Raw genomic sequence first — 15,277 nt, 5'->3', positions numbered from 1 at the left:
CTGCTTATTAGGAATGACTGAAGAGAAATAAACTCATATGATAGGAAGTGGGAAAGGAGAGGGTATGGAGGCAATCAATGGAATTCCTTGGTACATACTTGGGGGAACTGGAGGTTATAACCACCTATCAGGTGGAGGTACATACACAGCAGAAACAGTGGTTTTTGTAATTCTTTAAAAACTAAATTGGAGTCACTATCCCAGCAAGGCAACTTGAGAGAGCTGTGCCCTTAACTGCTTTTGTTTCTTAGCCTTTGAAGATGCTGACAGTGCAGTGGATGATCGAGATAGTGACTATCGCAGTGAGACAAGTAACAGCATTCCTCCTCCATACCACACGACTGCGCAGCCCAATGCCTCTGTGCACCAGTTCACTGTACCATCACGCCTGCAGCAGCAAGGGGTCTTGCGGGAATCCTGTGCTGACTCCCTACAAAATTATGATTTGGATTATCGGGAGCACGTGACCATCAGGTGGGTGCTGTTTTCTGGGTAGCTCTTCTTTTCCCATTGATTTTTCCATAGCAGACCCTGAAGGTGCCATGCTAGCAGAGGAGGGCAGCTCAAGGTCTCTGAAAGGCTTCTCATAGGAAGGTGTTACATGTTTTGGTAACACTGAGACTCTGCTGTGAAGCAGGAAAAACCTGTAAGGCTGTGTGTTACACCAGATCTGGCAGTTCAGTGAATTACCTTTTAAAGATATGCTTAACTCTGAGGTCATTTATGCTTGGTTGTACTTTCACCTTACCTTTTGAAGGCCAGAGCACTGGATAATTGGTTGTTCTGGTGTGCCTCCTAAGCCAGTGAAACACAATCAAGCAGAGTTTTCCTATTAGGAGTTTCTTTCTTGGGGCAGATTTATTTTCTGTTCCAGGTTAGCTCCTGTTCTTCTGTTAGCTCTGACAAAACAGAATAATCAAGAAGAAAGTCTGTAACCATTTACTTGGTTTTGGTTTTTTGTCTGTTATCATGTAGCACTGTTGAATAGTGTGTTCTCTCTTTTGGTGTCCTTTGAGCTGTATGAAAGATAGTTTACTTGCTCTAAATTAGCTTTTTAACCATAAATCAGTAGTTTCACAACTACTTTTACCTTCTTTAAGTATTAAGCATTACAGCATCAACTTACCAGGATCAATGACTGTGAACTGGAGCTGATTGTGCTGGGAGCTGTAGAAACTTTACAAAAACCACTGTTCAAAATAAAGGATGAGTTAGGTGTAAGGGGAAAGCAGAAGAACTTGGACAGTGCTGGTTTGCTTGGTAAGTGTGTAGAACAGGCCATGCAGCTGCTTCTGCCTTTGGTGTGGAAGGAAGAGGCAGTTGCTTAAACACTATCACAGTTAGAGGTGCAGGATTTTACATGCATCATAACTGATTTGTTCTACCTTATCCCCCTTGGTAAGAATATTCCTGATTCCTGAAGCCTGAACCTGAATTCAGTTGTCCTCATGGGTGCATGACTGAAGCTAAATTTTACTCTTTTTGCCTTATGGTCTTTAATGGTAGATGTTGAAGTCTAGTGGTAACATATAATGTTGTTACTGAGATTTCAAGCATCAGAGGCAAATGTGCCAACAAAATGCATTTACTGCAGTGTGACATGTCATGCTTAGTGCTCTTTTCCTACTCCATTAAATATCTTATATAAGCAAGTTATTCCCTTTCCCATGCTATTCTGTACTGCTGATTTCAAATGGTAAAATTGCTCAAGATCTTACTGAGGATCTGGGAAGATGAGCTAAAGCTTTTTCTTTATGGAAGAGCCAAGCTGAACAGTGGTATTGGTCTCCCAGCCTGGGGAAGCCAATGGTGGCTGCGTGTTTTTGCAGTTACATGACTTCTTGGTGGTGTTGATGACACAAGTAAACTTTCATGGGTCACCTTGTTTGGAGGCAGGGGGTGTGTCAACTTTTAACTATATCTAATGGATAAATGTATTTGTAAGACCTTCCAAAGAAGTACTTCTGGTTTGAATTGTCAAAGAATACCAAGATGGAATAGGGGGGTGTTTGGTTTTTTTTCCTGATTTCCTGAAGGTATTGATATGAAAAGATCTGGATTGATAAAGTTTACTTAAAAACTATGATCTGGTCTAGAATTACTTTCACTCCAGGAAGGCGTGTCCTAGATGGTGATTGATTGTCTCTGAGCATTCCTGTTCCCATGTACATTTTCCACATGCCCAGCAAGACTTTTTGCTACATATTTAATCTTACAGCTTAGAAAATTTAAATAAGCTTTCCAAGGAAGTTATGTGGGATTCCCTTTCTTACCAGAAAGGTATTTCTAATGAGAGCTGGCTGGGAAGAAGCACATGGGTAGATCTTAAGTATTTTCAAAACACAGTTGTAGCTCAGTATTGCAAAACCAAATGCCGTTTGACTTTTGCTCCTAGCAGCTCTAAGTGCCCTGGACCATGCAGCCACCCCAGTCTTCCTGGCAGGCTGCAGTTGGTGATTGCTGAGGAAATCACAGCTTGTAGGAGGCAGTTCTGGACAGATCCAGAGGAACCAGGCAACGTTCTGCTAGAACCTGTCTTGAATTGGGCAGAAAGTTTGTCTATGCTAAAATGCTTCAGTTGAAACTACATGTACTAACACCTGTTTTTTTTTTTTCTTACAACATTTGAGTTTGACTGGAAAAATTCTGATCCTCTTTATCAGCTGTTAGATGTGATTGTGTTCCTTTGATAGAAGTACATATATTTTATTCCCCCCTCTCCTAAGGCTCAACAAGCATTACTCTTACTTGTCCTTGGAGTGTGTCTTGCTGCCAACAGCCAGTTTGGCTTCAGAATAGCAGACCTTTTCCCCTCAATTTTTTCTTTTTTTTAAGGACTAACTTTTCTTTGCAATGTTCATTTTGTGTAACTATGTGTCCTCCATGTCTCCCTGCTCTTGCTCTGTTTACTTCCAAGGCGATACGATAGCATAGATTCCACTATGAGTGGCCGAACTGACCTAGAGTCCACATGTGAGTCTAGTCAAATGACAAGCCGCCAGTGCTCACTAGAGAGCAGGCGCTCTCTAGATCTGTGTGATAGGTGGGTTGACCTCTTTGCAGCCTGTGTGCCTGTCTCCTTGCTGTTGCTGCTGTGAAGTGGTCTTGTGATAAATTTCAGCTGATCTTTGCTGTTTGCCTTGGCTCTGTTTCAGATCTGTGGTAGTTCAGTGCTGGGCTGATGTCATCTTTGTCTCCTCTCAGGTGTTGGACTTCTTGTCATTGCTCTATTTCTAGTAAAAGGAATGCTTTGTACAATAGCAGGGGAAACACTTGTGGAGGGGAGGAGCTAAATTAGAAAGAAAAGTAATTTCTTTCATGCCTAAATTAGTCAATTATTGGTTCAGCATTTACAGCTAATGGCTCTTCAGGCACTCATGTAGCTCCCATTGCTTTCAGCTGAAATTTGGAAGGGCTTGATCCAGTAACTATGGTGGCCCTGGGAGTCTTTTAAATTTCATTAGCTTTTTTAAAGAAAACTATTTCAATTACCAGCTTAAAATTGCAGGCAAGAAGTGTAGTAAGTGTTCTAAACTGTGTGCAAAGGGCTCATTTAAAGTAACGAGTATCTTTGCAGTTAGCGTAATTTAGCTAATACTGGTGGAAAAGAAGCACTAAACCAGCAGTAGCTGAAAATGCAATGGCCTGTTTATCTTTCAGGGCTATTGCATCAGTACCCTATATTGGGCTGCCCCAGGCAACTCTCAGGGTGAAGATTCTTGTATTAGCAGTATCCATACAAAAAGCCCATGTGCCCTTTGCCCTTTGCCTTCTCTTGCCCTGCTCTTGTGGGATCAGGACATGCGTGCCCTCATGCTCTTTAGTTCTCAAAAAGGAATGATGTGACACAAAGCTGCAGTGCATCTTTCAGATGAGCATTTTTATTTTTTTACATCCACTTTCTACCTGTTTATTTTTACATAGGCTGTCAGGAACTCTCCTGTGAGATTTATATAAAGAGGAAGCTTTCTTGCTACTAGCCTTTGGGTTGTTGAACAATTGATAAAATCCTTCTGATCAAGTGCTAGGAATTAATTCCCAAATCCCAAGGATCATTTACTTGGGTTTCTAGGAACCTTTAGAGTTTTTGATAGCATAACACTAGCTGCTTTAATCTGTTCTCCCACAATGGACAAGTATAGATTGCTGGATCTGTTTAGATGCATTATAAATGGGAAGTAGAGATCCTGAAAAGCATTGGAGGCTTATGATGGGCTAATAGCCATCGCCAATGTTTTGTTTTGCCTTCTGATCTAGTAACAGCTCTGAGGATCTTCATTTTGTGTTGGTAGGAGCTCCCTGAGGGCATCAGCTGCAGTGAGAGCCCTCCCAGCAAAGAGGAGTGGTGGGGTAGCTGGAACTCCTCGTATTGCTGGTGTGTGCAGTTTGCGTTTTGTTCCATGTCCCATCTTCCGTGGAGTCCAATAACTCCCGAGTCTTTGCACGCAGTCTCAGCTTTGTAGCCACCCTTGGGAGAAACAAAGTGCCTGTGTGCTTTATGAATACTGCTAAAGCAAAATCTGCAGCCTAGAGTGACCGAAATGCATGCATAGCATAGTGGAATGGTGTGTGTGGGCACTGTATCTCAAAGTAGTCCTGTTGCTGTAATAAGTGACTTTTTTTCAGCATGCCTAAAAAAGTAACAGCAGAGTACTGGTACAGCCAAGGCTGTGTGCCCTCACTTGATCACAAAAAGCTGTTCTCCTTCAAACAGGCATTTCTAAGTTTTGTGCAACTGTAACTGGTAGAATATTATAACCCATGCTGCTTTTTTTGACTATTTGATTGAGATATAATGGTGGGAGATTGGCAAGTTTTCAGTTTTGTTATCTCTGGATGTTTCTGATTTTAATTTTCGTTTATTGAATGCATGTTTTTTCATTACTGTTTCTTCTGTCCTTTCTAGAGCTTTTAAAAAAACTGTTATTTTCCCCTTCCTATTTTTTTTTTTTGCTGCCTCTCTTCCTTTCCCTCCCACCTCCTTTATTTCTTATCTTAGACAAGGATCTCTAGCTAGAAATGAAAGAGTCAGGATCATTCCATTTAACTCTGAAGATGGAGAAGAAGAACAGGAGAGTAACTATGAAGAGCTAGGAAAACTGCTAATAGAGGAATTCTTAGAGAAGAGTCATAAAAATAGAAGTTGGCAGGAAACAAAGATAAAAAAGATGCAAACTCTCTCAAAAAGAGAAAATTTCAATCACTGTGAAAGATCAAAGTGCTGCCAAAATGTGTGTGTGGAGTCAGGGTCTGTAGCTGTCCCTAGGTATCCTCAGGAATACGATACAATAGATAGGAGAAGGAAAAAGAAGCCGCGATACAATTTTGAAGAGAGTGAACAAATCAACCTGCAAAGTAATGAAGGTCTACAGTTTCCTGGGGAGAAAATGGTTTATTTCAATGGAGTGGCAACTAGTTCTGAACCTAAGGATGGTTTCCCAGTGTATGATAGAACTGGAAAATATACCAGTAGCTCTGAAAGTAAGGAACGGTTGCCTGCTTATTCTATCCTGCGTCCATACAAAAATGGCTTAATGGTTAAAAGTGGCAAGTTGCCCAACAAGCAGAGAGTGAACTATGGTGACTCACTTCACTTCAGTAACAGTGAAGACATGAAACTCATAGGGGTGCCAGATAACACTTTTGTACCTGTGGATGTCCTTGAGGAGTTTGACAGCAGTGCTTCTGATGAGTTCCAGTACTCACCTGTTTCAGACGATGAAATGGAGGAACTGGCTACGCTTTCGCAAACGTGGTGTGATTCTGACATCAACCATTTAAGAAATTTCACTGTTAATTACCCTGCGAATTTGGGCTCCCAAGTAAAGGCTAGCTGTGATAAAAAACACAAGACTAAAGGGAGCAAGCATGGTCATCCTATGCAAGACTTAACACTGTCTCCTGTTGAAGAACCCAGTGAGGAGTACATAGACACAATGGATGAACTTCAGTGTCTGGTAGAATCAGTTTCAGAATACTTGGCTGAAAAGGAAGAAGAAATCAGCAAATTTGGTGCATTGCCAGAGACCAGAAAAAATGTAGAGAGCGTGTCACTGAAGCAGGATAATGCTGATAATTCAGTAGAAGGTAGGAAGTCTGAACAGACCAAACATCCTGCTGCAGAGCAGAATCCCAAGGGCAAATCTGAATCTCTCCCAGACTTGTCAGATGTGAAAAATACAGTGAATTCCATGTTCAGCTCTTTCACTGAAAAGGTGGGGTCAAGCACAAAGCAGCTCACAGCCTCTGTTGAAAAGCTCGTTTCTTCTACTCCAGAGAAGACAGAAACCAGAAACTCATCAGAAAGTGGAATCTTGAACATATTTTCTAGTAAGTTCAAAAGCGAGAGTTCATCTTCTGGAGTGACAGCAGATAATAAAGCTGACACCAAGTTCTCCATTCACTCTTTGCTACCATCCCAGGTGAGTGGTGATAAAAGTGCCCAGAACATAAATTCGAACAAGCCAGAAACCACTGAGATGGACAGTAAAACCTCTGCACCGGATCATCTCCAGCAATCACAAGGAACTGCTGCTGGCAGCCAGCGGAATTCAGTTATGAATTCTGTTCTAGGCATGTTTAGTCCTTTAAAGATCTTCTCTGAGAAGGAAGTACCAAAACAAGAAGTCATAAAAGAGAAGCACAGCAAGGAGGACAGCCATGCTGTGAAAGCTGATAAGGCAAACAGAAGCGAGAAACAATCTGGACAGACGGCAGCCAGGACCATCAGCATTGTTCCAGAGATACAGACAAGTGAGAGTAGAAGCGAGGCAGAGGTAAACGCAAATAGCACTTCTGTGTCTTCAGTCTTTGGCAGGCTCACAAACTCAGTCAGTTCCTTCAGTCTGAAAGCCAATTTTGATGGTCTCTTGGCTCCCAAGCAGCAGGATGTGCTGCAGAAGCAGTCAGATTTGCATCATGTTACAAATCAGCCAGATGCCACTGTGAAAGATAGTGCGCCCACTGTGAGGAAGCAGCCTCCAACGAATTGTTTAGGGGATCAGCATGCTACAGGTCATGAATGGGGAAACAAGCAAAACAGAGGTAATGTGGAACTTAATTCACAGCCTCAAGATCAGGGTACAGGATCTGAAAGCTTTTTCAGTCCACTCAAAAAGTCTTTTAGTCAATTGTTACTTCCTTCTGCTGAACAAGGGCAGAAAGAAAGTACATCTGGGCATTTTAAAGGCCATAAGTCTGAGGAGGATATACGACAAAATAGTTCATCAAATGAAGAACGCTTGTTTCCTTTCACTGGGAAACTTCCTTTTTTCAGTGGGTTGGGTTTTTCAGAAAAGCAAGAACGTAAGAATGAGAAAGGAGGCTTTATTCCTTCACTATTTAAATTTTCTTCTGCAGAAAATCTAGCACCTTCTCAGGACCAAAGAAGTCATCGGAGTTCTAGTGGCATTTCTTTGCTTGAAGACAGAATGAGTAATTCAGAAAATGCCATTTCATTAAAATCTAACTCAGTTCCAAATTTATCAGACCGTAAGGAGGAACTTGTACAAACAAAAAACATGAAGAAAGAAAACCTATCTGGCGACCAAGTAAATAGGAAAAAACACCAGGAGAGTGCCTCTGCTACCTTGAAGGCTGCAGCGGAGCAGCAGAGAACTAAGAGTACTCAGGAAGAACCTAGAAATGTAAAAGGAGGACTGGCGACTGAAGAAGTAAAGGCACTAGACTTATATGACAGCTCAGGTGAACCTGCCTCTTCAGCCAGAGAGCCAGAAGCTGCAAGTGCAGATGATATGCAGAAGCAGCACACACCAGGTTTTCTTTCTGGGTTTCTTCGCATTTCTTCCAATGAAAACACAGCCAATAATCAAGACTTGACTGCTAAAAGTGAGAGTAATGGCCAGAAAAGCACTTCTCCTGGATTATTTTCTGGCCTATTTAAATTTGCTTCAAGTGAAAGCTTATCTGAATGTAAGGAAGAGAAGGTGAAAACAAACTCTCTAGGCTTCATGAAGCTTTTTGATAGAGGTGAGGATTCTAGCTCAGAGACAAAACCCAGCAACTCAGGAATGGCTTCTGACACTCAAAGCAGAACTGGAGAAAAGCAGGAAGCTTCGAGCTTCTTAAAGAATCTCCTGCTCAAACCAAAGGAGAAACTGGATAATGTGAAAGCAATGGAATCTTCTGGAACTACTGAACACCTGTCTAGCGAAAGAGTAAATAAAACAGCTGAGTCCCATGTTCCCCACTGCAGTCATCCTGTGTTCCCTGATGCTCTAAATCTTCAAGATAAGGTACAGGACTTATCTGGAAAGCATGTAAATAGTAGGCATATCTCTCATCAGGATGCAGAATCTAGAGTTTTGCCAGCTCTTTTAAACAAAGAATCAAATGAATTTCTCAATTTGACTAATAAAAGCTGTAATCTTACGGAGCAATACTCAGCCTATCAGGAAACAAGAAGCCATTCAAGCTTTGAATGGGAATATGAAGTGGGTGAACTGGCTGACACTCATGAAATAGCAGTACCAGTTTACTATGTGTTAAACCAGAACTCCATTTTGCCCCCTCAGTTCTTCGACTGGCCTGAAAAAGATGCGGTAATGAATCTCTGTAAAAAGGATGGAAATGCAAATGTGATGGATTGGCAGACTAATGCCAATTTTGATGGACAGAGTTTAGATTTAAGTGTGATGTCATATGAGTCATTTGACCAGTTAATGTTTCAAGATGTTTGTTCAGAAGAAAATGATGCATGGACTGCTAATTCTCTCAATGAAAGTTATAGCAACTTTCCACCATTTGAAAGAGATGGCAGTTACTCAGGAGAGTTGCCCATGGATTTAAGCTGCTCCTCTGGCTGTGATGGAACTATGTGGACTCTAATTGACCAAGAGACTTTAAGTATGGATGAGAGCTTTATGTACTCATCCTATAGCCAGGAGTATCAGGAGTGGCTAATGATGCTTGAGCAGGGTATATGGTGGCCATCAGAAGATGGTGATTGCGGATACTACATGTACAGTGATAGCCAGTATGTGTATTCGCTGCTCACTGATCCCACTGGACAGTATGTCTTTGTATGTGCTCCTGAGACATATCCCTACCCAGACTGCTGGGATTATAATTTTCAGATGGATGCCATTCCAAAAGCTATGCTAGAAGACAACACAATTGCTGTTTGTGGTTTTAAAGTCCCTCTTGGCTGTGAAGATGAGCTGTTTTGGTTTGCTGAAGAAGAGGCTTTAGATGATTATACAACAAATAAACCCCTGGATTTGTCAGTAGCTTTGCAGAGGAGCGATCAGCTAATGAACATGAATTTGGAGACATTTTCACAAATGTTTGAAGAGTCTATTTATTATCAGAGAGAGCAACCGTTAGACTTCTCAGGTTATAAACTTCAAAAACTCAAAGTAGATTTTAGACCTGAGAAGGAAATCCTGAATTATTCAGAGGAGCCTCCGCTAACTCTTGATCTCAGAACACATTCTAGAGCGGCTTTCGATAAATCGCTGAGTAAGGAAGTCCACACCAAGGAAGCAGATAAGGCTGTCCCCATGACAACTACTGGGACTGGGTCATCAGGATTCTTTGGTTTCCATCTGTTTCAGTCTACTCCTAAAGCTGAAGAAACTGTGGCATCTACTGAAAGAGTAACAGAAACAAAAAAGACTGAGGAAGATAAGAAAACACCGGTGAACAAAGTTAGCTCTTTATTTTCTGCTTTGGGTGGACTAATTGGAAAGTCTTCAGGTCCTGACTCTGAGACATCAGAAGCTTCTGCCTTGAAGAGAACAGACACACAGTCTGAAAATAAAAATGATGTTTTATCACTGGCACCAAATAGAAAATTCGATGAGGCACGAGCAGGGCAGAAGTTTCCTATTACACCAGAATTGAGAAGAAACACTTCATCAGAACTTAATTTGGAGGCTGCTCGAAATGAAAAGCCAGAATTAAAGCAGGATGAAAACATCCGTGTTAAAAAAACAGGAGTAACAACATCTCCTTCTCAGCTGAGCCACACTGCTCCAGATGGCGGATCCATACGAGACAAGAGACCTGTTAAAGGAACACCAGCTTCCAGGCATCTTGAAGGGCATGCACATATTCATGAACCTAGTCAGTCAAAACCAAATCAGAGCCACCTAGACACTGAGCCTGAGGAGACATTATTTAAAAGTGCTCTGAAATTGTTCAGTCTTGGAGAAGATTCTCCTACAAGCTCAACTGCAAACAAACCCCAAGCTTCTGGGTTTTTTGATTTTTTTAAAACGCAAGTAAGCAGAGCACCGCAGCCATCGCCTGATTTGGAGAAAAGTCAAAGTGATAAACCAGAAAAGGTGATACAGCCAGAACAGAAGGAAACCTCCACCATCTCATCATTATTTGGATCCCTTGGAGATCTCTTCAAAGTAGAGGCTGTGTCTTCTCAACCAACCTCAAGTACTACAACTCTGCCAAAAACCAATAGTAGAACTGTGGCTGAGTTGAGACAACAAACTGAGAAGTCTGCGGGTCTTCAGAGTGCCAGTATGCCATGTCTGTCCTCCACCCCTAAGGAAGGGATGAGAACAGAAGGCATAGATGGGCAGGTCTCTCCTAGCCCTGGGGTACGAATGGAACAACAAAGCAGAAAAGCTGAGGTGGAGCCTCCTGAGAGGAAAAAAGTGCCTCCTGGAGATGCTTCACAGAAACCAATAGGTGTAGGTGCCAAAATAAGCCAACTGAGTCAGTCAGCTGCACAGCAAGGCAGCGTACCCATGGTTACACCAAAGCAACAAGGAAAAAATCATTTAGGAGGCACAGCTAATCAAGCAAAACCAAAGCCAGATCAGACACCTAAAGAGTCGGGTTTCAGTTTGCCATTCAGCTTTTCTGATATCACTGCTTCGAAGTCGCAGCCAGCCAGTAGGAGCATATTCTCTTTCTTCACTGGATCGGATGAAGCAAAGCCTTCAGCACCTGCTGCTGCTCCTGCTAGTGGGAAGCAGCAAGAAACAGAGGGGCTGTTTCATCTGCCCTCCTTCTTCTCCAGCGGTCCAGCTGCTGAGAAGAGCATACCTCAAAGAAGTACTAGCTTTAGCTTCTTCAATTTGACATCCTTTTTGGATGAAAAGCCACAAACTGCTCCAGGACAGGAGCAAAATACAAAACCAGCTAAACTAGTGAACTCTAAGCCATATGTGAAGCAAAATATTTCCACTGACTCTGGTGTGAAAATTAGCAGTTCTGCCAGGCAACAAGATGCAGACAATAAAAAAGAAGTTGATGATATTATTGCAGCAGTGACTGGCAAACAAATGTCTAATAACCTCACTATCTCAGAAGATAAGTCAGAAACCCTGGCAGTGAAAAATGTAGAAAGTGTTGCTGAGGTGGCTGAGGAGAGTGACTTAGAGAAGCTTCCACAGACCAACGATGCTGCGGTAACCAATTCGGCTGCTTCTGGTCCTTGCCTTCAGACTCCCAGTGTGCAGGAGGGTTCTCAGGGCCAACAGGCTATTTCCTTAGGGGCAGAAGAAGATGCTTTGGGTATCACAGGGAAAATGGACAGTATTGTGTTACCTATTGGTAAAGAAGAGCCTTATTCTTCAAAAGAACAAGCTTCTGAAAAGAAAGATTATAGCATGGCCTTAGATAATAGAACAAATTCCCAGATTCTAAATGACTTAAATATTATGAATGACATAAAAAATGAAGCAGTCTCTGAAGAAGTATGTGTACAGCATGAGTTGCCAGAACGTAAATTACCTGAACAAACCCTTGGTGACAGTTTGCAACAAGCACAAGAGCTATACTCTCCTTCTAAAATGCCAGAGGCATCTAATTTGCAAAACAGACCCAAGGAATCTGAGAGTGATAAATCGGTACTAGATTCTTCAGTTGAAATGTTTTCAAGTTTCATGACAAAAATGAAACCGCCTAAAACATTGTCTGCTTTCTTTTCCCAACCTCAAGCTACTCCACCTCCTACTGCGCAGAAGAAAAGCTCCTCTTTCTTTGGTTTCTCATCCCTGCCAAGTGGCCCAGCACCAGCTTTCACAAATGATCTCTTTGGCATCTTCAAAAGTCCAAAAGAATCTCCAAAAGAAATGCCTCCAAAACCCACCCCTGAACCTCAAAGCAGTAGTGTGGAAGATGTCACTGGGTCTGTTCCAGCAAAAGACTCTAGGGAGACAGAAACTACAGCTGCAGCCAAAGAGTCTAAAAGAGATGTCACGAGCTCTCTGAAGGAAGATATGTTACCTGTTTCAGTAGAAGAGAACTCCACAGAAGAGTCTCTTATGAAAACAGAAACTGAGGAAAAGAGGAACTTGGAAACCTGTAAAGAGGAAGCTGTGAGGATCACTCCAGAAACAGCAGTTTCTAGTAAAAATCAAGCCCTCGAGGTTCTGCAGTTGGATAATGTGGCACAACCTTCTGAGATGGTAGATATTAAGCCATGGCAGTCTGATTTCAGGAATGCAGTTGATACAGTGCAGGCTGAGGCCACTGACCAGCCTGATGTAAATGCATGCCAACTAGATGTGGGGTCTTCACATGTAAGAGAGAAACAAGCTGCTCCTACAGACAAGGCAGCCATTGACATCCTTCAGACTGGCTCTTCTGATGGACTTGAACTGGAAATGGAAGCCGCAACTAATGGAGCAGACACAAACCTTTCCCAGCTCGCTGAGAGTGCTACACTTGAATCAGAGCCTGCTGTTACAGGGGATCAGACCAATGCTGGTATTGATCAGCAGGACATGATCAGTAGTAATAGTAGAGAACCCACAGCTCCAGCTGATGAGCCCTGTGTTCATCTGGTCCAGCTGAATGAAGAGAAGACAAGTGAGGTAGAACAGCAAACTACTAAACAGGAGAAACATTTAACAATTGATGAGCTGCCTGCAGAAGGGATTGCTTCCAAATGTGACTTGAAGAAACAGGCTAAATCTAATAACATTCGTCCAGATGCAAACAGTAGTAAAATGGTCTTTGAAATACCAAACATCCCCAGTTTGCCAAAATTCAGCTTTATGTCATCTGCTGATAGTGGAAAGCCATTTGGGTCATTCTTCTCTCAGCAGCCACCTTCTGTTAATAAAGCGGGGGCAGATCAGGGCCTCATGTCCAGCTTTAAGAAACTTTCTTCGACTCTGTTTGAAGGAGGTAGCGAAGAAAAGGTGAGTAAGCCAGAGAGTGCCCAAGGACCAGTATTTGGGAAAAAGCTAGACTTCTCCTTTCCCTGGCAAAAAGACAACAGGGAGACCTCTGCCAAAAGGGATCCACATGTACCACCACAGGCTTTGTCAAAACCAGATGACAAGGTGTTAGGAACAGTCAGTTCAGATGAAAACTCAAAATCTGCAGTCTCAGAGCAACTGACTGATGCAAATATAGAAGTAAGCTTGTCTTCAAAGCAGCCTGACACTGTAGACAATGAACTTTCTGAAGAACCATCTGGTGCAAGCACTGTTGATGATACATCCAACAAAGAGCTGGGAGAGAAGTTTGATAAAGAGTCAGAAGATCAGCAGAATGTGATTTCAAATGAACTGCAGAAGGAGGATCAGGCAGAAGAGCATGCACCAGGCCAGCCTGAACTGAAGGAAACTGAGCTTGGTTCTGCTCCTGATGGAGCAATTCTTCATCCTAGCACGCAGGCTGCAGATCTGAATAGCGTGGAACAACTGAATGAGAAAAGGCTAGTTACAAATGAGGCATAATAAATGGTTTTAAGCTTTTGACCATTTATAATGCAATACTGCAGCAGTAGATATTGGCCTTGGTGTCTGATGTTTGTAGCTCAGTCTCATCCCGTGTCTGTTGTCATGTGTTTGTAGTATTACTGATAGCTGTCACAGAGGATGTGACAAACTGCGGTCACTAGTTATACACAAGCCCTTAGAGTGTTTTCTCACCTTTTTCGACTTTCTCTTTCTGTGAGTGTAATTGGATTTCTTACATTCTTATACTATGTCGCGCTGAATGAGGTGCTTCTAGTACTAATTTCAGTAGCCTTTCAGAAGTTGTATTCTTTGTGTGTTAATCCTGCTGCATACAATTCACTTCGCTTTCTTGTTTAGTGGCAATTATGTTGTATTTGCTAAGAAAAAAGTAGCAGAAAGTAGAAGGTACTGGAAGAAACGAGCATTTTGTTGTCAAAATGCAAGGTAAAGGCTTTTGATTTTAGAGAGAAATGTAACTTACTGCTGATGCATTATATTACTAATTAGTTTCATTTCAATTATTGAAGATTTTAAAACATCTTCAGACATATCAGTGAAGGCATTCTAATGCTTCCTCTTCCTAAAATCTGCGCAAAGGTTATTTCATGCAGTTAGGAAAGCCACTAAAGGAAGGTGTCAGTATTTCATAAGTCTGTATTGAGTCCTGTGCATGTGTTAAATTGCAATTGACCTCAAAAATCAAAACAGAGACTCGCTAAACTTGTATCTCTGCCTGATGTAAGTGAAGCTTGTGCCTCTGATCATACATTTGCAACACTGCAGTCCCCAAAATTTCCTATCTGGCTTCAAATTCTCTTAAGTGTGCAAGTGAGAGAAACGCAAGTGCTGCTTAATTCTTGGCCATAGTTTTCCTGACTGCATGAGAAATTTCCATCCACTACATTTGGTGTGAGGATTCCAGGAATTCAGTCCTGGAAGTGGTGTCTTGAATCGCAGAGATCAAGCCCCTCATTTTTAATATGAATTAAGTTCTTGAAAAAGCTCTGTTGGAGTGAGACATGTGGCTTCCCTTTGAATAATTGCTCTACTTTTGTAAAAGGTTTTAAGTTGACAGTCTTGACAACCTTAATCTTGACTGCAATGTATTTTGTCATAAATGTATAATATGTATAAAAATAAAGTTGACTTTAACTGTACTTCTTAACAATAGTCAGCTTAAATGCTCGTGGTAAAGACCTTAGCTGCAGTGAAGCTGCAGAAGACAAACACTTCCACTCTGAATTGCTATGTTTCCAGTCTTGTTCCTGTCTTGTTATTAGAATATCTTCACTGGCAGTTTCTAGCTGATGTGAGGTGAAATAGTAGTCAGTTGGTGCAAGAAAGACTGTTGGCATATGTGATATATATACTGGTAGGCTGTGTATGAAGTATTTCTACTACCTACCAAAGTTTTGAGGTTCAGAAGTCTAGATGTAGTTCAGGGGGCATAATAGTTAAATATGACCTCATAACATGTCTTTTCAGTAATAATTACTGCCCTACTGAGTTTGTTAGATGTGCAGATTGCTTTGTGTTTCTCTGTCACTGTTTTTTCTGATGGACTTTCTTATTCTCTCATAGTCCTGTTGGCAATAGTA

At 41.8% G+C, this 15,277-nt stretch overlaps 1 protein-coding gene across 1 annotated transcript in view; it reads left to right on the top strand.

Annotated features, from left to right (window-relative positions):
• The window catches only part of LOC104157843 (protein unc-13 homolog B-like), a gene marked incomplete at its 5' end in the record, with an annotated part of 186,843 nt that overhangs the window by 38,350 nt on the left and 133,216 nt on the right, over nt 1–15,277 (top strand). Inside the window, 2 exons of the mRNA XM_009695336.1 lie at nt 252–474; nt 805–823. Coding sequence (XP_009693638.1) covers nt 252–474; nt 805–823 — 242 coding nt within the window. The remainder of the gene's footprint in view (nt 1–251; nt 475–804; nt 824–15,277) is intronic.

This window comes from Cariama cristata, unplaced genomic scaffold (genome assembly GCF_000690535.1).
Source record: "Cariama cristata isolate BGI_N322 unplaced genomic scaffold, ASM69053v1 scaffold32130, whole genome shotgun sequence".
Lineage (NCBI taxonomy): Eukaryota > Metazoa > Chordata > Aves > Cariamiformes > Cariamidae > Cariama > Cariama cristata.
Note: the sequence above shows the minus strand (reverse complement) of the source record. Positions and strands in the feature narration are given on the sequence as shown.